We start from the raw sequence: 21,713 nt of genomic DNA on the forward strand, positions 1-21,713 counted from the left end.
AGTGCTGATCGGATTTTGATGGGAATTGCATTAAATCTGTATAATACTTTAGGTAATAAGGTCATTTTAACTATGCTAATTCTTCCAATCCAAGAACACGGAATATCTTTGTATCTTCTTCGATTTCTTTTAATAAGGTCTTATAGTTTTCATTATATACGTTCTTCACATGAGAAAACAGTTCTTAAAGTAGGACCCATTCTTCCTGCCTCGCACACAGCCAGGACCCTTCTTCGGGCTGCAGTCCCCTCCGTAGGCCCCTCTCTTGCTGCAGCTCATACTCAGAGGCGTCTTAGTGGCATATAGATGACTTTCTTGCCAAAAGCAGAAAGGCACCTATTTTAGGGGATAATCTCCTTTGGCTGATGAGTCCATTCCTGGTTTTTAAAAATGTGGCTGTATATTTTCACATTTCTACTATTTAAGTGGTGCCCGAGTAGGCAGAGGTGATAAATGTGTGTCCATTCTGCAACTGGGAATCAGAAGCTAGGTTAGGTACCCATTAGATCGGGCCTTTATTACTGTTAAAATCCCAGCCATCAAGACTCTCTTCTTCATGTCTGTGTTAAATTTCAAGATAACTACGAGGGTGTGTTCACTTTATGAAAATTTGAGCTCTCCACTTAGTTCATCACAGAAACTGGAAAGTGCACAAAACCTAACAGAAAAATCGCAATTAAAATGAAACATTCAAATGTAGAATGTGACAATTATGTGAGAAATTCACAAAAATAAAAATGATGTAGCTCGCCACAGGTTTTCGATATCTTATAAATTCCTTAAAGTCTTTGCAGCACCAATGACTGACAATCTTGCTTTATATTCAGACCTATGTGAAGTGTCTGGCACTCTACACCTGTGAACTCTGGGTACCATTCACTTCACTTCCTTTCCATCTTCCCACTTTGCTTTATTGCAGCATCCCATGTAGATCTCGCTCATTATTGTAGTTCCTGGACTCTGCCTGCTCCAGAAGTGACCTTTTGGACTACTTATGATGACCTCCCTTTGCAACCAGCAGTACCACTGCCTCGAGACTGAGAGCAGAGGCCTGGAGAGTGTGAGCAGGATGCATTTAGTCCCGTCTCTTTTGGTACTCGATTTCAGAGTCCTTGTTTGACTTGTGGCATGTCAGCACCAAGGACAGCCTTAAACCTTCCCCTTCCATAGGGTTCATTTCCTGGATTCGTAAAGGGTCCACCGAATTCTGAGTGAAGGCCAGCAGTCTTGTAATTAAATGCAAGAGGCTTCAAACCGTTTTGAGGCGATTGTAGAATTGGGCCTGAATTATGATTCTTTGTGTACAGGTTTGCCTTTAGGCCAGATATTTTCATAACAAATATTTGTTCCTTTTTATCCAAGATAGAGAATCTCGTTGAAAATGATCTTGAGCTTGGTAGTGCAAAATTAAATAAGAGTCTCACAACTCATTTTCATTTGATTTTATCATAAAGTTCACAAGTTTTCTTGTAAAATAACTGAATAAGATCTCTTTTTCAATGCTGCCATATGTAAAGATATTAACCATAAGCACCAAATGTCTTGCATTTGAAACTGCTTATCTAAGAGTTATACACAATGAAAGATTTGCCTGGCAGTGTGCTTTGTCCTCAAAATACTGTCTTCTCTCTGTTAATTTCTTCTCAGCCCACATTTCTATGTGAAGTAAACTGCTTTGTGTCCAGAGCTCATTGAGTAAAAAAAAAAAAATAGAAATATAATGGTAATAGGACACACTATTTAATATGAATTATAGGGAGTCTCTAATTTATGAATTTATGGGCAAAGGTATATTTATAAGTTGATCGATTAAAGCCTAACCCATTTTTCTCATTGGATGTGCATTTTAAACAGGTTGAAAAAGCCTATGTGGGCAATAAGAAGGTGCTACAAAGCATTAGAACGCTAATGAGACCCAGCCTGAGTCCGATTAGTGGGATAAGGCTATAAGATAAGGCAGTATCCCACCTTCTTTTCCCAGCTGTAGACTAAGAAATAGAAAACGTGTTGAAAATAAAATATGTCAGTGTGAGCTTATTACCTTTTATTCGTAACTGGTGAAATTTTAGTAGTTTAGTACGATGAACTGAACATATCTAGGGAGGTGGTCATATTTTAATGTTGACAGGCTGTTTGTCATCAGGAATTTTTGTATGTGAATGTAATTTGTGGGGGATGATTGGCAAAGCAACAGGAGTTGATGCTGGACAGGAAGGACGCTAGGCTTTGCTGTCCACTGGCGCGTCCTCTTGGGTGACTCCCAGGGGTGCAGCGATGTGTGTGGGACATCACGGTCAACGGGGTGTCAGGGGGCCCGCTGGGGGAGGCCTTCGCATTCAGTGGGCTCTCTCATTCTTCTTTTTTGTAAGTTCAGTACGTTCTTCAGAGTTAAATGAATGAAACTGCTTACGAAGACATGAACAACCTTCTTAGGACATTGTATTGTCATCTTGTCTTCTACCTCCAATAATCCAGAACTCCCTACTGAGTGAATATTTTGAGAGGGGAAAGGTGAACGGCATCCTACGGGGACCTGGGTAGAATGGAAGGTTTCTAGAACATGATCATGGAGACTGGCTCAGCTCACCCCGTCAGCTCCTTCTGGAGAGGTCTACAAGGGCCCCCCACTCTTTCAGGCAGTGTCGAACACTCACTGTACACCGGGCACACCCAAGGAATGCTTTTCTCCCTGTAGCTCAGGAGAATAAGAACAGCGATGACTGCTTTTGGCTGTCTATACCCCTCAACATGGATTTATCGCCCACATTTGGAAGATGAGTATAAAGCTGGTTTAGTTTCTGGGTTTCTGGTGCCTTGTTTTAAGAGGAAGTCACACTTCAAGCAGCTATGTCATTTTAGATTTGCCTTTCGGAAACAGCTGTCAACTTTGATTTTTCTCACTGCTGGAAAATCGGACTCAGACATCATCTCTGGGCACTTGCTTTGTGCTTCATTGTGCAGATCAGACTTCCGTAGCGCTTTGTGATTTGTGACAGGCAGGTAGCCCCAGACACGCCTTTTTGTCAGGCCCTATTTTTTAAGGGTTGCTCCCCACACTAGCTGGATACCAAGAGGTACCAAGAGGAACGTGTCCACCATACACATAACCAAGTTCTACCCATCTCGAGTCAGGTTCCCTAGGGGATGAGTTTGCACATTGCTATTGCTGTCAGATCTTGTCTTTCCCTCAGAATCTTCCGAATGCTTCCCATCTCCTGAAGACAAAAAGGGCAGTGTGGGCTCATGAGCTCCAAGACCCAGGTTGGCCCTTATGGTCTCTCTTCATTCTTCTCCACGTGGCCCCACCCACACTAGCCCTGCTCATACCGACCCCACCCCATGGGCCCGACCGCACCAACCCCGCCGCACCACGGGGCCCACTCACATTGGCCTCACCCACACTGGCCCCGCCCACACTGGCACCTCACTGCTTCTCCAGGACCACAAGACCTCTTGCCCCTAGCATTTCTGCACTTGTGTGTCCCTCTCTCTGAAAATCTATTCCCCTGTGCACCCACGTGGCGTGTTCCTGCTGCTTCACCTCCTTTAGGGCTTAGCTCACAGGAGTCACCGTCACTTTGGGGAACAACTTCTTCTGCTGGCAAGCACTCTCTTTCATTTATTTCACCCTGCAGATGTTCTTAGCCCTGGCACTGTGAACGGTATGTGTCTCCCAGCCTTCTTGTATCTTGTAGTGTTCATCCAGATCGACTTCAAATGGGAGATTCGAAGAAGTCTACCTCTTCAAGGATGGCTGCCACTAAAGTGTGGTCCTTGGACCAGCATCAGCCTCACTTGGGAACTTGTTAGAAGCACAAAATGTCAGGCCCACTCCAGACCTACTCAATCAGAATGTGCAGGCAGTGGTCAATTTACATCAAATCAGCTGGGCCATGGTGCCCAGATGTTTACTCAAACGTTATTTTTAGATGTTTCTGTGCAGGTGTTTTTTGGACGAGATTAAGATCGAACTTGGAGGACTCTGAGTAAAGCAGATTGCCCTTCCTCTTGTGGGTGGGCCTCACTCAGTCAGTTGAAGGCATGAATGAAACAAAATCTAACGTATGTGGGCAGGAAGGGATTCTGCCAGCAGTTGGCCTTCAGACTTGAGTAACATCATCGGATCTTCCCTGGGTCTCCAGCCTGCCTGCCCACCCTGCAGATTTTGGATGTGCCAAGGCTGCGCCATCTCGTGAGCCAATTCCTTAAAATAAATCTTCCTCCCTCTCCGTGTATATACACTCCTGTGGGTTCTGTTTCTCCAGAGGACCCTGACGGATACATTTTTAACAGGATCCATAGGAGAAGCGCTAACCTAAATAAACTCTTCTGGTAGAATCATTTTGATGGGTGCTGCCTTCAGCTGTTTGTAGTTTTATGCGTTTAATTATGTAACAGGACATGAGTGTTGTATATTATGGTAATTATTTTAATGCTATTCAGTAGCCATCTCCTGGAGAACAATAATCCAGAGAACTATTGATTATGCTGATTCTATTTTAGGATGAAAATGTCTTAGACTCATTTTTCTAGTTTCCGTAGGGTAGAAGTTGGTGGGCTTTCCCTCTGTCACCCCACCCAGCATAAACGGGATCTCTTTCCCCCTCAGACCTTTACCTTCATGGCCTTCAGACACGTTGGGCCCCCTTAAGCACACATAGTATTGCATTCAAGTTCACACACGGATGTGGTCAGTTTGCCGGTTGTGTTTGCGTGTGTCTGTTTTATACAGATGGAGTCTTCGGTTCAAAGGCTATAGTCAAACTGTCTTCCAAGATGCTTTCTAAAGGCTGATCTTCGAGTGTGTGCGTTTTCACGTTTCCTTTATGGTCGGCGTTGGCCGCTCTGGTCTGTTTCAGTGGTCAGTGCTGCCATGAAGGAATGCGTGATGTCCTACGCTGCAGTTAGGAAAACTTGGTTCTGTGAGCTGCAACGCACACGAGTTCGATATGTTTTCCTAGCCTTTAATGGACTTAATCGGCTAGTTTATTCTGTCTGGCAGAATTTTACAGGGACATCTCATTATCCTACAGGGCTACGTAAATGAGTGGAGACTCCGTGTAAGCGAATTTCTAGCTGATTCAGTGATATTCCTTCAAGTGTCATGCTCTTCTAAGTTTCAACTGTTTTATAAGTGGCTTTCATATAATTTCTCATGTATATGTTTAATACCTTAGAAAAAGGAAGGCTAAAACTTTAAGAACAACTCTGATCCTTTTGTATTGTAAAACACCAGGCTCTCGTGCCATGGGGACAATCTTCTCTGAGACAGTGGCAGTGAAAGGTGCATGGGACAATTTCCTGCTTCACCGAGTGACCTCAGGCCGCTATATCTTTTGTCGTCAGCTTTATCTTTTATTTTGTCATTCCGGGATTGCTTGCTGTCAGGTCTTACAGCAGTACGCGTGCCTCAAGTGTTCTGTCTCCTGAGCTCTTTGAGTTTGGTGCTTTTAATTGGATGTGTGTTTGAAACTTGCTAGATAATCTCGCTAGAATATATTTTAATTAAGACTGAGCTCAGAGGCATGCCTTCAGAAGATGAGCTAGGCGTCAGGCAAGTACTTTCCTGCAAATGCCTTTGGGCGGCCGAAGGAGGTGAGGTTCATTTTAACCCTTGAGGGTCTCAGTTTATGCCTTTGGGTTATTTCATTGTGTACTTACTATCTGCTACGGGCTGTGTGCTGGCAACATTTGAAGATGAAGTAAACATTCTTACAGTTCTCAGAATGTATGCTGGTGGTAGATAAGTAAGAATATCCTAAAGCAAAGCAGAGACTGCAGGGTAGCATAAACACCATACTGTGGGCGTGGGAGAGCAAGAGTCTTCGTGGATTTGAGCAAACTTAACGGAAGATACAAGGGAGGATGGGAGGGTAAGATGGGAAGTGTAGTTTAGTTATGGAGTGGACGTCCCAGGAGGAAGCAAACGGTGAGCGAAGGTGGCTAAATAAAAGGTATGTGGGAGGAATGGAGTGTATGCAGCTGTGGCCAGCGTGAAACGTGTGGTGAGCATTTAGAGAGGACCGACGTGCTACCGTTCCCCGGGGAGGTTTCGTAGTCGACTTTCTGCATTGAATCGGTGGCTCTGCAATCAGAACTGTGTCACAAATCCTGGAATCATAACTCTGCCTTGCTCACGTGAGCTGCCTGACTGGTGCTTCTTTCAAATGCTTTCATTTCAGCATTCCGATCTTTCGGGGATTGGAACGTGGACCGCTTTCTGTTTCGTGGCCCTCGAAACATACCTTCCTTCGAGGAGCATTCTTTATACGCTCACTGTGTTCGTAGTAACATAGCTCCTAGAATTTCCCTGTGTGCACTGTGTGAAAACTAAGCAAACACGTACGTAATCGAAATTTAAAAACGAAGATCACGTTAGGTTTTCCTATGGGTGCCTGCTTTTACAAAATGAAGCTTTGTCCAAGAGGAACAGTGCGGCGATTTAGTTGAACTGAGTTTTGAAATATTTTGTTTTTAAAATTAGTTGTAAAATTTTCGGAACCGTGTTCTCTCGTCTTTTGGAATTTGCGTCTCTAACTGATAGCCGTGTTTCTCTTTCTGTTCGCAGCACGGCCAAGTACAGCGTGCTGACTTTTCTACCTCGATTCTTGTATGAGCAGATTAGAAGAGCTGCTAACGCCTTCTTCCTCTTCATTGCCTTATTACAGGTAATATTTCTTAAAATGTTATGTAAAATTCACACCCTTAATTACATGGGAAATGAGATTTTTGCCGAAAGGTCGCTTCACGGAGGGAGGGGTCATAATACTTGGAAGTAATCCGCTTCCTTCACCTGGTCATCGTTCGCATGGTCATCTTCGCATAAAGGCAGACTGCTCTGGGGTGCGCCTTAAGGGAAATGGTACATAATAAAAGGGGCATCGAAAACGGCGTACGGGTCATACTTTTAACCCGTTTGCTGTTCAACACATAGCGATGTTGGACAAAAATTTTAAAAATACGTAACAGGTAGTTTTTAAAATGAGATGAGTGGTTTGGGGATGACAGAAATGGAACAGAACTGCCAAAGAGTAAGTGGCGAGCACCGTATACATCTATTTTTTCGTCGAGAGGATTTTAATTTGTCAACTTCTGTCTTTTGGTCTCTTGTCTTGCAGCAAATTCCAGATGTATCTCCAACGGGAAGATATACCACCCTGGTGCCATTGATCATCATTTTAACAATTGCAGGCATCAAAGAGATTGTAGAAGATTTCGTAAGTTTTTGCTCTCAGATAGTAAAAACATTGCATTGACTATAACTCATAACTAACTCATTTGTGGCTTTGGGATTTTTGTTTTACCACAGGCCATTGGTCTGTAGCTTAAGTAGCCTCTCAAGGTTCACGATGGTGTTTTGGGAAGGAACGAGGCCATGCAGTGTCCTTCATGTCTGAGTGATGACTCAGAAGTGGTTCACACTATGTTTTCAATATGAGTTCTCTGGACCCCATTTGATTTTCTCCCTGATGCTCCTTGCATCCTCCTGTAGAGCTGGCTCATTTGGGTGGCAAATGAAGGACCGTTTTGCTGGCTGGCATAGCAGCACTGTGCTGGCTGTGCCTGAGATGGTTTTACGAGGGTCTTCTCCCTCCTCACAATTAACTCAGTGTATCTCCAAGTTCATTGGCTACAACCATATCTGTACCCTCTCCTTTTTTCTATCCCTCCTCTTTTCTAGCTGGCTCTGTGCTTTCTCTCCCCCTCATCCGCCCCCTCTTTCCTCCCCGGCTTCCACTGGCAGTCTCTAGCCCGTCATCATACATTTTTCTGGGAATAGGTCAATGAATAAATGTAACACAAATCAAAGCAAAAGTACTTTGCCCCGGAAGTTCTTTATCAAGAAAATGAATTCAATTTTGTTGTTGTTGATTTATCGTACTGAATAATTCTTTCATTCTGATCTAGAACAACAGAGTGAGACGTTTTATACTTCAAGGTGCTTGTTCATTGTTAGAACCCAAAGGCAATCCAGAGTAGCCAGCACCTCCATTCACTGCATTTGTCTACTAAATTCTAGCGAGTGATGCTGGATCCCATTGAACTGAATCTTAGAGCATTTCCGTGGTCAGCAGTTGCTTTCCCTGCCTCGTTTTCTCCTTATTGTATTGTTTACAGTTTCAATTTGGAACTTTCGAATCTAAGATTTTTTTTTTCCTTTCTATAATAGAAGCGACATAAGGCAGACCATGCAGTTAACAAAAAGAAAACGATAGGTAAGATACTGGGCCGATCGCTTTTTCCACTGGAAAACCTAAGAATAAGACCTGAGCTGAAGGAATTTCAAATAAGTAGTCAATGGTATTCAGCTAATCGGGGGGAAATGATCTATAAACACTTTAAAGAAAGAGCAAAATGACCAACCAATGCAACAAAATGTGAGTCCTGGCAATTATGATATAAATGGGATTTGTGTATTTTAGAATTTTAGAAAAGGTGGTAATTCCCAGGAGCTGACGTATTTTATATCAAAAAAAGTTCAAGCGTTCATATCTTTGGTTTATAATTGCTTTCTACGTCTCTCTATCTACTTTTTATTGTACTGACTTCTGGAAAATTAGCTCTGTGTTGTTGTGGTGTTTTTCTGTTTGTTTGTTTGTTTGTTTGTTTGTTTGTTATAATAGTAGGGTGATTTTTTTTCTTCCTGGGCTAAATATGAATAGATTTAATGTCTACACACAGTTATATTTGCATATATATATTAATGTATATGAGGTACATAAGTACACAGATTGGGACTCCATTTGGGGGAAGGGGGTATTGTACCTTTCTGTCTAAGGATGTAGTGTGTCGAGATTACTAAGTGGAATTTTAAAAGGAGCCTTGTGGATTTCAGAAAGCTGCTTTTATTTCGATTATCACCAGTGTTAACCGATATGTATTTTTTGTTTTTTCTTTTTCAGTGTTAAGAAATGGTATATGGCAAACCATTATGTGGAAAGAGGTAAAAACTAATTTTAAAGATATGCCAGAAAGTATTGGTTTGGAGACTTGTAATTAATTGCTAGTATTGATTACGGTATAAGTTTGTGTTAAGACTTAGGTCATCTCCGTTTAATGTAAGTTTTACATTGAGGAGTTTTCCGACAAGGTTTACTTAGAACCGATGATGCACGTTCACTCTGTTCCCTGCATCTTCTAGAAGATGCCCACCGTGTCAGTTCGGAGCTGCGAAATTCATCGTTCCCGATGGATGTTTCTGACATTTCAAAGCATTTTCTAGTTCCTAAGTCCAGTTCAAGAAACATTTTCCCTGGTCTTCTGTTCTCTTCAACTAAATTCAATTTTTAACAAAAAAATTTTTTTTTTTTTAAACTTTTGAGATTCTCCCTTCTAACATTTTTGGTGGAAAGGGCTTTGGGTTTATGATTACCATTTTACGTGAAGTGGTGGGGTAGGGGTTTGCGAACCGTCCCGTTTTGATTCTGAGGCAGGGGTGGTTGGGCATGACCACTGCTTGTCGCTCCAAGCTTTACGACAGCAAGAAAGGCTGGCCTCCAGGTCTGTCCCTGCAGGTAGGAGGTCTGCAGGGTTTGGGAAGAGTGTGGATTTTTGCGATGAATAGAAAATGTAGAAGAAATATGCTATACCTTCTAGGTTTCCCGTATGTGATGAAACTAGCTTTTTAAATGAGCCTGTTTTAGCTGGACCTCCTCCGCGGTCACAAAATGCTTTTGTGGGGGTGGCCAATCTCATTACTCCAGGATTCAAAGCTGATCGGCACGGTTTCCAAAGAAAGTTAATTTTCAGAAGGGTGACTTATAATAGTTTCTCTTGCTAAACGTTCGGTGAGCGATGTTTTACAATGCCCTTGTGATCTTTGAATCTGCGAGATGCCTGCGCCGTGGTGACTGCGGCCTTCATCTCTGTTTCTGTGTTGTTCTTACTTGTTATAGACACCCCTTTACAGTGTTTTGGGGTAGCGCCTCCGCCTCGGTAGCACCCCAGGAGGCCCGAACCGCAAGCATTGACTGACCTCACTCTCGTTTAGAAGTGTGGTAGTTCTTGGTCAAAATTATGGGCTTCCCAGGGAGAACGTGCCACCATTGCTATGGGAATACGCAGGTTCCCGTGGACTTAGGAACGGCTTGTTTCCCCAAGGTTCCTAGTGCCACCCCGTCCCCATCCCCAGAAAGGCACTACCACTGGCTGGAGTGGAGAACGATGTGGATTTGGGATGTTGGCACTACTCGAAACAGCAGGAAATGCAGTACCGATCCCAGAATTCTGGGCCCAGGAGTTGATGGAGTTGACAGCCTCGCAGACTCCTAAAGCTCAGTGCTGTTCCCCACACACAGTTAGAGGGAAAAACAAAACCAGAAACAAACCCCAAACCCCCAACCAAACACCTGTTATCCGCTTTGCCACATGCATGTTTATTTCAATTAAAAATGCATCTCGTTTGCGTATTTGAATGGCGCTCTCGCCTCGTACATCATGAAGCAGAGCCCTGCCCCTGCGGCATTCCCTCCAGTGGCTGTCGGACTTCAGCGGGTACCTCGGCCACCTGGAGGGCTGGCGCAGTGCAGAGAGCTCGGGGGGCCCCGCTTTCAGACGTTCTGATTTGGTAGCTCCAGGCGGGGGCCCCAGAATTTGCGTTTTTAACGAGTTTCCAAGTGAGGCGGAAGCTGCTGGTCAGGGGCCCTCACTACGGAACTGCTGACGTGGTGACAGTGACAGGCACCTAGCTAGTGTGCGGCGCAGGTGCTGAGCCCCGTGCGCGGGCAGGCTCCAGGCGCTCTGGGCACACCTGGGAGGGGCAGGCAGGGCTTCCCTCATGAGATGCTCTGATGCTCTCTTGAAGGATGAACAGGAAGTAAGCAGTTGAAGACAGAGGGAATTGGAGGAAGCTGCTGTGTTTGCAGGCGCATCAGCAGGACTGCTCAGAATAAGCATGAGAATATGGGAGAGGACAGATGACGAGAGAGCAGCATTAGCAGATGCCGGAGATGGCAGGCAAGGTGGAATTGGTGATCTTTAAGCTTCCCAAAGCCATAGCCGCTAGTCCAGATCACTGAAGCACAAGCGAGCCATCCCAGACTGTCGCTAAATCGTTGGTAAATGCTGAGAGGGAGGTCTGGGGTGGATGTCGGCAGCTTTGGTTGACTTTGAGACTTTTGGGCTATTCTTCGAAATTAAAAGACTTGAGGAATCCTCTGAGGCTGGTGTGGTCTCTTTCTACCTTCAGAATTCTTGCTCTAGGTAGCTTTGCACACACAAGGGACAACCAGAAATAAGAAAACCAAATAGAAAACCGTTTTTAAACAAAATTCCAAGTAGTTTTTCACGTACATGAAACTTCTTGGTACTTTGTTACTGGGATATAAATGTTTCTTTATTTTTATAATAAAGAGAGGAGAAAGGCATAATTTCTCTTGTCCTCCCACATCGAATTAAAAAAAAAAAATCCACTGCCTTTTTGCTTTCGGAAACATGATTAATTTTCCTTTCTGTTTTTTTTTTTTTAAACTAATTGCTGTTTCTGTCTCTTTTTTTAATGTAATTAAACTTTGTATAAAATGTTTTTACATTTAAAAACATTTTTAATTTTCATAGGCATTGCTTGCTTTTGTTCTGATGGTTAAAATAGCTCTGCAATATTTATTCTTTGACTTCTCTGTATTATGGAATATACTTTAATCAAATGCCTTCCTTTTGCCTTAAAACTGGATACCACTTCAGACGTACTGGAATTGTTCTGGAATGTAATTTCTACCATCCTTCTCTGTGTGGAGCCCAGTTCTTCAGACTTCCCCACATGCTTTGATAAACAATTCACAGCGCTAGTAGGACATTTTTCACTTAACCCTCCTTTTTCTTATAGAAAATTAAATATGGGACCGTGACAGGCCATGCACCCAGCTTGCAAGATCGAGTAGTTTTTCACACGCATTACGTCACGTGAAAGTCTTGATTTCTGGGATGATGGTAGCATGGGTTAGAATAAGAAACGGAAGGCACAGTGCCCATCTTGAGTTTTGAAATTGTTAGTGCACTAAGAGTGGTCTTTCTTTTTGTGCCCTCAGAGAATTCTGCCTCCTTCGACTTTCACACTCACAGTGCCCATTCCCTTACACGCGTGCTGGGAGAGGCAGGCGACATGTGCCTGATTCATGCCAGGTGCTTGCATCTACTTCCTTAATCACGCATCGACCCCACACGGTCAGTGGTCGTGTCTTCCTATTTTAGAAGCGAAGACACGGGAGCTCAGAGAGGTGAAGGGCTTGTCAAGACCCCAGATCTAGCGTGTCTGTGACGCTCGGATCTGAGCCTGGGCCTGTCGGGCTCTGTCCGGCCTGGTCTGTGATGTTATTGAAAGGATTTATAGACCCTTGACCATGGCAGTCATGTTCTGCACCTCGGGTTCTGTTCCAGTGGAATTCCAGGCTTGGGGTCTCTGTCCGATGGAGCCCGTCTCCCAAGGTGGTCTCTGACTTTGGCCGTGATTCTTTTCCTGGCAATTTCTTGAGGCTATACAGATCTTCTCTGTTTTATGTGATATATTTCCAGGGGACCTTTCCGATGGACTGTTCATGGGTGAATTTAGTATTTCCTTTTCCTCAGACCACTGGCCAGATCACTCAGTTTTGAATCTTGGTTCTAAGACACTCACCAGCTATGTGACCTTGACCAAGTTAAGTCGAGCCTCAGTTTCCCCAGTTGTAAAACGAAGAAAATTTACTTGTGTTACCTCCGTTGATCCTCACCGTGACCCCATGAACTGTACCATTATATAGACGAGAAAACTGAGGCACACAGAGCTTACACGACTTGCTCACGGTGACACACAGCTCAGAAGGGGAACACACCGCCAGGGGATTTGAACCCAGGGCTGTGCATTTAACCTCTCTACCCGACTGTGTACGGCTGTGGAATTGTCCCACAGTCGAAGCTGTGGAATTTGTAAGTGGATTAAAAATTGTAAGAAAACAAGACCTTGATAGTTCTGACTCCTCTTTTGCGCCCTCTCCCCCGTTTTTTTTTTTGTTTTTTTTTTTTTACTTTTTTGTTCAGCATTATTACGAAGAGATGATAGCCTCATTCATCTGTATCAAAAGATTTTCCTTTTTGTTTTTGTCCAGGAAAATAACTTGGGCTTCTCTGTCTTAAACTCCGTGGCGTAGTTACAGAGTAATTTTTATTCAACTATTTAAGCATGTTATTCGTTTTTTTGTGCTGTCTTTTCTTTCATGCGTCTCTGTCCCTGTCCCTTGGTTTTCTAGGTGACAGTGGGAGACATCGTGAAGGTTGTCAACGGCCAGTACCTTCCGGCAGACACAGTCCTGCTCTCCTCCAGGTCAGGCGTGAGGCACTGGGCACGTTTATTTTAAACGTTAAGAATAAACTATTAAACGGTGACTGCAGAAATCTCTAGCTGCCCTTTCTCTTCTACCCTGACTCGCCCGCCTTCTCTCCGGCCTGTTCTTCCATTACCTGTCGTTTGCCCTTTTCTTGCCTAAATCTCGAATTTTTTCTTTCTCCCGTTCATTCCTTTGTACTTTCTGCGAACTCTTTACATTTGGCCATTCATTTTAGTCTCACGGCGATTGGGGGCTGTTCTCGCTTGTAGGGACACGCTCAAGGGCCGTGGAGTGATTCCTTCAGTCACTTCTAGGTGGCAGCATAGCCGAGACTTCAGATCTAGGCTCCCGATGGGTCCAGCCCGCCGCCTACCTGCAGAACCCATTGCCCCCCTTTGCTAGCGACTCATTTGTCCACGTTTCGCTCCCTTTTATGCCAAGTATTATTGCCATGCTGTCTAGGTAGTTTTGTGCTAGAAAGGTATCATCACTAAGTGGCGTAAATAACGGACACTCAGTCCTTGACTTTTGGTACATAAGGCCATACATTGGAGAAGGAATGCTGAAATTAGAATGAGAATAGACTTGTACTGTTGAGTTCAAGGTTAAACAATATGATGCTAACACTAAGCTTCCTGTATTCCTATTGGGGAGCATAGATGCTCACACCATTGGCATTTTCTTTAATCGCAGGCAGTGTTTCTTTTATTGGACTTGATCGCACTTTAGATTTTAAGCCTTAGCGTGAATTTTCTGCTGGAGAGCAAAGGTTTAAAAACAGACCCCAGGCCTGTAGACGGGCAGAAGGACCACGTACGTGGGGCAGCATTCGTGTTTGTCCCTACCAAATGGTCACAGAGAAGTGTGGTTCCCTGGTTGTCTGGGACCTGAGGTTTGGTTGTGGCCCTCAGACGACCAGGTTGGAACATGAGATTGTCTGTCGGAGCCACCATCACGTTTTCGGGGTGCTCGTCCGTCTGTGAGTCTGGGCTTTGTGCCAGGCAGCCTGCTGAGCACACTGTCCCATTTAAGCTCCCAGCTCCACATGCAAAAGGCAGAGCTGGAACACCTGCCGAAGCTGTGTGACCGATGCCGGCAGCGCCAGGGCGTTTTCGCTGGGCTGGTGGCTCACGGAGCCCGTTCGCGGAGCTGTCAGCTGTGCTCCCTAAGCCGAAGGGCTGCCATGCTTATTTCCATTGTTTGACTTTTCCATCCTTAAAATCAGGTATTTGATGACATAGTGGAAGGCGCAAGGTGAGTAAAGCTTCACCAAGCCTCTGCCTTGATGCCTGAACCCTTCTGGCTGTAATTTTCTGTGAAAGGCATGTTTGTACTCGCCGTGCCAGGGAGGCCCTTTCAGTCTCAGACTTTAGGGGTCACCCACCTCCGTGGGTTGGGTCTCAGCTGGAGCATCATGTGCTTGTCCTAACTGGTCCCTCCCTGATTTCACCCTCTGTCATTTCCGTTGACTCGAGGCCAAGTGGCCCTTATGTGGGGCCCATAAGGCATCGGGCAAACTACTTTGTATTGGTGTTGACCCCAAAGATGAGTGTCTATCTTTCTACTCAATCGCTACCACTCAAGTGGTTGTTTATGCAGTTGACCTTGAGCACCATGGGTTGGAAGCGCGTGTGTCCACTTTTATGTGGATTCTTTTCAATAAATCCTGTCCTGTTCTCCATTGATGGCTGGGAGTCTGGGGGCCGGCTGATTTGTGGACGGGACCTTACTGACTCGAGTGTTTTCTCTCTCTCTCTCTCCGTAGTGAACCTCAGGCAATGTGTTATGTCGAAACAGCTAATCTAGATGGAGAAACAAACCTTAAACTACGTCAGGTAAAGTTACCATTTTTGACTTGTGTTGTGAGGAGGCCCACATTTCAACTCTGTCATCCCCACATGTACCAGTCAGTGATTTTTCTAGAGGGAAAAAAAATGTTCTGCCATAAAAGATCACACCTTAACCCTCATGGTGTCTAGGGGAAGAACATGCCGTTTATTATGAAGGGAACACCTCGAGAGTGATAGCAGAGTGAAAAAAGTGGGCTTCGTCCAAGTCTATTAATTCTAGAATGAAAAATCTTTTTAATACTATAGACATTTGACGCTTGATCCTTAAATTTTATGCTGCATAAAGATGATTTTGATAATTCTGTCCACTTATCTTTCTTTTCACCTTGGATATTAGATTTGGATTTTTTTTTTTTCCTGTTAAGAGTTACTGGGTGGTAGATGTCATTCTGTATGAAAGGGATACTTTGTTCTGTTTATGACCGGTGCCGGAATATAGCTAAAGAGGGAGTTTGAGTCGGCCAATCATTATCAAACATGATGTGTCCAGCACAGTGGTGAATCGGAGCTTTCAGCTTCCTCGAACTCTTTGGAAAGTGGGCATTAGGTCGCTGTCTGTGCAAAAGCTGCCTCCACATCACGCGTGAGGGCCGGCAGTTTGATCTCTTAGCCTCCTGGATGACTCGGTTTCAGATGATTCCTCACGTCCTTCAGGCTGACAGCCTACACCTGAAAGACTGTATTCAGTTTTCTATCTCGGTTTAACATTTTAGGGTCTGAGTAACACCGCCGACATGCAAACGAGGAAGGAGTTGATGAAGTTATCTGGAACTATCGAATGCGAAGGACCGAACCGCCACCTCTACGACTTCTCTGGAAACCTAAACTTAGATGGGAAAAGGTGCCGCTTTCCCTTTTCTTAGTGTGTGTGGTGTTTTGTTCTGGGTTTTTGTTTTTTTTTTCCCCCCTCCTAATGGGACTAAGAATTACTAGAGCTTTGGAAAATATCACTTTGTTTCCTAGTTTTGTAATACTTCAAAAATAGTGAGATTTCTTCATGTTGAGCTTAGATAGCAGACTGAGCTTTTCCTGAAACAAGATTTCAGTCAGTTTTAACTTTCCCTTAAATTTAAGGAAAGAATAGATTTTTGTGAAGAAAAACAGCCAGAGGGCCTTGAAAAAGGTTCACAGCCCTGGCCTGTTCTTTCTGTATATATTAGCTGCCAGGGAGGAGAGATGGTTTTGACTGCATAAAAATTGTCCAGAAAAGCAGAAGAGAGGTGTCTGAGGTGTATAAAAGCTAATATATTTATTAGAGAAGCTTTTTTTTTGCTAACATTCTTTTAAGTAGTATTCGATTCTAGAAAGTTGAATGAAAGGAACAACAATTATTATTTTTTTTTTGGAATATTCAGCACCCTGTTGTCTATATTCTGTTGTCTTTGTCCTCTTGGCATTGTTTTATTGTTGGAGAATCACTCCTTGTCGTTATGTTGGGATGCAGTTTCTACCTTGGGCCCATCTTTAGTCTGCACGCTTCTTCCCAGTGCTTCCCGCCTTTATATTTTGAACAGACCCAAAGGGAAGGACCTGATCATAGGAATCTACCCCTAGATAACCATGATGACACCTGTGACTAACTGCATCTTGGTTTCTAGTGGGTATGCAGAGCCGTTCCGTAGGCTCCCGTTTTGAATTTCTACATTATTCCTCAGCTTTTTATCCAACCATTAAGTCATCCTTGACAAATTTGATATGACAGCTTTATTGCTTCCTCCCCGCCACCCCGCTCCCCCCCGATTACCATAGACTATAAAATAAACTAGGTTTCCCAATTGAGTAAATTTCTGGTTATTTTAGCAATTTTCTTTTTGAGTATTGAGCTTCATAACAGAGTTATGAGAGACAAAATTCCCGCTGTCATTTTATAGGAAAAACAATTTTTTTCCTGTAGTGATGAATGGATAAGACAAACTTGTTTTGCGCTTTTTTTTTTTTTTTTTTTGGTGGATTAAGCCAGTGGTAACCTTTATTGCCTCCCGTTTTTCAGTGTAAAAGTTCATATGTGAAAAGGAAACATTCGATTTGTTTTGGGTTTATGTTTAAGGGGGAAGCTCATGCTCATTTGTCAGACTATGATTAAATATAAATGTTGTTTCTTATTTTTAGCTCGGTTCCCCTTGGGCCTGACCAGATCTTATTAAGAGGTACACAGCTTAGAAATACTCAGTGGGTCTTTGGCATAGTTGTTTATACTGGACACGACACCAAACTCATGCAGGTAAAACATTTCTATGCTGAAAAACAATGCTGGTTCTAGTCGTTTTTTTTTTTCTCTCTCTGTTTTTATTGCATAGAGTAGAAATGCAGACGTCGCATTTAGGGAACTCAGATTTGTCTATGAACCTAAATTTATTTTGGTTCTTTAGGTAGTATCTCCTGGAATTCTGTCCTTGTATCAGATATGTGTTACCTCTTACTTGAAATATCAATGGTCTTTGTTTCCCGGATTTTCGGGGGACAGTCAGTCTGACTTATTTTATCTTTTGGACATAAGCAGGAACTTGTTCATTTCTTTCTTTCTTTTTTTCTTTCTTTCTTTCTTTCTTTCTTTCTTTCTTTCTTTTTTTCTTTCTTTCTTTTCTTTTCTTTCTCTCTCTCTTTTTTTCTTTTTCTTTCCTTCCTTCCTTCCTCTCTTGCCACTTCTGCTCCTCATCACATTAATCAGGGTTTTACAGTAAATTGTCTTATTTAACTGAATTCCAGACAATATAAAATCACTAAGTTTTAACTGATGTTTATTCTTCATTCACCAAAAAAAAAATAAGTTAAAATGATTTTGCTCTTTCTCCTTGTTAATGTGTTTTAAATTATTAGTTGCAAATTTGCAGCTGACATCTATATTATGACATATTTTGCCAGATAACTTTCAAATTCCGCAGAAATCAATATCTCTGTGTGTCATTTCTTATAGTTCTTTGGTATCACTTGGCATCTCATTTTACTAATGGTCGCTATTAATGAGAACTGGCTTTTCAGCTTGTCTTCCTTTTGTATGATTTCAAAATTACATATTTAACTATATTTCCTAATTTAAAAATGTTTAGTGACCCCTGTGCACCAAATCTTGTGCCCAGCTGTATGGAGACAATAATAAAAGGCCTGGTTTTATGCTCTGGGAGCCCCACAGACTACGGAGTAATAGGGACAAGGTCCCTATTATGACAATGTTTTGGGGTGCATACAGAAGGGTCAACCAAGCCAGGTTTAGGCTATTGACTGGCTAGTTACTAGGAATGATGTTAAGAAGCACGTTTTAGATGTGGGCTTGGAGAAGGGAGGCTATTATGTTGATCCACTCTTCAAGGTCAAATGATGTAGGAGGAGAGAGTTAAAAACCTACCAGGACAGGTGCGGTGATAGACCCCAGTTTCCACACCAGCTGGGTCATGTAGTAGAGACAGAGGAGAGAGGTGGGGTGGGTTAGGAGAAAGGAAGGGTCGGGAGACTCACTGAAGGTGAAGAAGATTGTTGAAGTTGCTGAGTGACAGCTTCTCAGTGTGTAGGGTGCTTGTCTTTGGGTTTCTGGGGTGAAGGGACATGGGAGCAGGAAGCTGAAGGTCGAGCTATTAGAAGCTGTTTGATGTTGAGCATTAAGGGCTGAGAGACTAAGGCATTCGATGAGGCTGCTGCTGTGGTTTTGAAGATTGGTTAATGGCAAGGCCGGGCTAGAGACAGGTACCGTAGCCTGACTGCTCAAGCCTTCGGGGAACAAGGGGGAGTGCCTGAGAAGTCAGACTTGCTGAGGAAAGAGACAGAATACTGTGTAGCCACATGGCATGAGTTTTACAAGTGGGTTTTTTAACCCGGCATTGGAGGAATAAAGTGTTGAAAGTATTACTGGGTCCCACATACGCACTCGGTAGTATTGTCTTCAGATTCCGAGGGATGCAAGTCTTTCCTGGAGCAACTTCTGCTTGAGGGGGCTTCAGGAAGGAGCATCCTCGCTGGGCAAGGCACGAGGCAGGGGAGCAGCTTCCCAAGGAGGGCGAGGACAGAGGCATTGGTCTCAGAGTGGTAGGGCCACCCCCGCCAGCCTGGTGTGTTGGAATGGTTACAGAGGGTGTGCGTGTGGGAGGGGACCCGCGGCAGCTAAAAAACCTGAGTAGTTGGCAAATGCTGAGAGGCGGTTCTTGGACGGATGAAGATCACTCAGCGTATCTGAGATGTGCCCGGTCCGTCTTCCCACGAGGTCCTCGCCCATTCACAGGCGCGGAGGAGAAAGCTTTAAGTTTGTCGGTTCTGAGCATTCTGTATGCGAAGACTTTATCTTGATGAGTATGTGAGCGCTCTGCTACCTGGTAGGTGCTTTCCGCCTTCCCAAGCCCAGGGCCCCTGTCTGACACTTCTGGAGCTCCGCCAAGCACTGATCACTTCCGTTTTTTTATGAAGTGATGCAGAGATCACAAAGATCTAGCTCCGCTTTGGGCAGGGCCCCAGGACTAGTTTTCAGATTATGTGTATTTCAAACTTAACCACTCTCCACGATTTCCTGGGGGCGCTGGTTGTCTTCTCGGGGTGTGATCCTGCATCTCTAGATCATACTTGGGTCATATGGCTTTGTGGCTGAGATGTGAGAGATAACTAAGTTAAAACGATCCCATCATCCCTTAGTGAGCAAGGCATACACTAAGTCGCCTTATGGAGTTGACATCCATGAGTGTGATGGGCATTTCTCCTTGCACCTGGATGTGACTGAGCTCTTTGCTAAGGTTATTACAAGTTGACTCTTCGAGTACAGAATAATGGGTGGCCCCAGAAACATCTGTGCTAGACTCGCTGTGCCTTTGGGGCTGAAACAACAAGTCCAGAAAACGAGCTTTCAAAAGGAATAACACACAGAGCCGGAAGCCATCCCGTTTGTGAAATAACGTTTTTCATCCGAACTTGTGCATTTCGACCACAGAAAGGAAACACAATCGCCTTAGGCCTTCTCTGCTTTGTTTTTCAAACTCTCACCTCAGTGCCTCCTACTCTTCACGGTTCCCTCGCTTTATGGTCAGTGCAGTTACATGTAGAAATATTTCATGTCTAATCCTTTCTGCTGGTTGATTTAATGGGAAAGAGAGAGATGATCCCAGTAATGACAGCGAATACTTAGTGTCCATGTCCCCTTCCAAGCGCAAACTCATTTATTCCCCCACAATGGCTCTGTGAGGAGGATACTGTTATTTCCATGCTTTAGACGAGGACACTGAGGCCCAGAGGGTCTGAGTAAGTCGCCAAAGGTTCACAGCCAGTAAGAGAGAGAGCACTGGGATTCACACCTTGGCAGTCTGGTTCCCGCGTCCGTTTGCCTAACTAGTATTCCACTGACGGCTTTCTGAAGAGGAAATGAAGTGTGTAAAGTTCAGGGCAGATATAAGCTTTTACAGAATCTGACATTTTGGCCTGTTTCTATTAGGAACTCCATTACTCAGAAGTAGCAGTGCTTCCTGAGAATTTAAGAGAACTTACAATGCTGGTCAGAACTTCCCGTTACAAGCTCGTCATTGTTAAGTTGAAATGGTCAGCGGATGGGCACAAAAGGGCAGAGCCGGAAGCCCCAAGCTTTGGGCTCGCCTCCCGAGAGCCGATTGTCACCATGACAATGCACACGGTTAGGCCTAACGCAGCGCGGAGTGGGTCTGCTACAGTTCTGATGGTAGTCGGATATAAAGGGGTGAGGTCTCCCAGCAGGGCAGTGTCCCTTTCTGTAGGACACTGCAGGAGGCTCTAGAGGAGAACCTGTGCCTTGCCTCTCCCAGCCCTCCAGAGGCTGCCCGGATCTTGGCTCACGACCCCCGTCCCCCATCTTCAGAGGCAGCGGTGTGCATCTCTTTGGCCATCCTTCTGTAGTCACAGCGGTCATTCCCATCGCCCCGTGACTGTAACTGGGGAGGGATCTCTCCTTTTCCTGCTCTTAAGGACCCATGTGATTAAATTGGGTCTATTCGGATAAGCCAAGGTAATCTCTCCAAGTCAAGGTCCTTAATTTAATCACACCTGCAAAGTCCCTTTTGCCATGTAAAGGAACATATTTACAGGGCCCAGGTATTAGGGTAGGGACATCACTGGGGGAGGGGGACCTTGTTCCACCCACCAGTACCATCTTCAGAAAATTTTTAATGAAATGACTTCAGGTACATGCCTGTCTAGTGCAAACAGTTCTGTTGGCTTTGCCACTGCAGAGAAGATCGTCTCCCCAGTGTTCCGCCTGGTATGCGGTGGCGATCCTTGAATCTGGCTTTAACGAGTCTTTCTGAACTCGCTTCTAAATGCTGGCCTCTGTTTGAGCAGGGCTGGCTTCCCCAGCAGCAGTGACAGACGCAGCCAGCTAGGCTGCCTCTCTGCTCTCGTCCGCTTTCCCGTTTGCATCCGGTTTGTGGTTTGGGAGTCCGTTCAGGTTTCCACTGGCCACCCGAGCGTCCCCGACTCTTCCTGCTTGTTTTATGTCCGGTTTTGCAAACGAATTCCTTGTCTAGCTATTTATTTTGACACATATTAATGTTCCAGTTTGCATGATAGATGTGTATGTGTTTGTGTATGTCTCTTTTTTTTTTTCCCTCAATTAAATTGGAAG

At 44.2% G+C, this 21,713-nt stretch overlaps 1 protein-coding gene across 1 annotated transcript in view; it reads left to right on the forward strand.

Moving 5' to 3' along the window:
* ATP8A2 (ATPase phospholipid transporting 8A2) overlaps positions 1–21,713 on the forward strand; it is a 470,091-nt gene that overhangs the window by 31,939 nt on the left and 416,439 nt on the right. Inside the window, exons 2-9 of the mRNA XM_006915835.2 lie at positions 6,569–6,668; positions 7,119–7,217; positions 8,171–8,216; positions 8,904–8,944; positions 13,224–13,297; positions 15,067–15,136; positions 15,865–15,992; positions 17,261–17,372. Coding sequence (XP_006915897.1) covers positions 6,569–6,668; positions 7,119–7,217; positions 8,171–8,216; positions 8,904–8,944; positions 13,224–13,297; positions 15,067–15,136; positions 15,865–15,992; positions 17,261–17,372 — 670 coding nt within the window. The remainder of the gene's footprint in view (positions 1–6,568; positions 6,669–7,118; positions 7,218–8,170; positions 8,217–8,903; positions 8,945–13,223; positions 13,298–15,066; positions 15,137–15,864; positions 15,993–17,260; positions 17,373–21,713) is intronic.

Source organism: Pteropus alecto, unplaced genomic scaffold, assembly GCF_000325575.1.
Source record: "Pteropus alecto unplaced genomic scaffold, ASM32557v1 scaffold16, whole genome shotgun sequence".
In the NCBI taxonomy this organism is placed as follows: domain Eukaryota; kingdom Metazoa; phylum Chordata; class Mammalia; order Chiroptera; family Pteropodidae; genus Pteropus; species Pteropus alecto.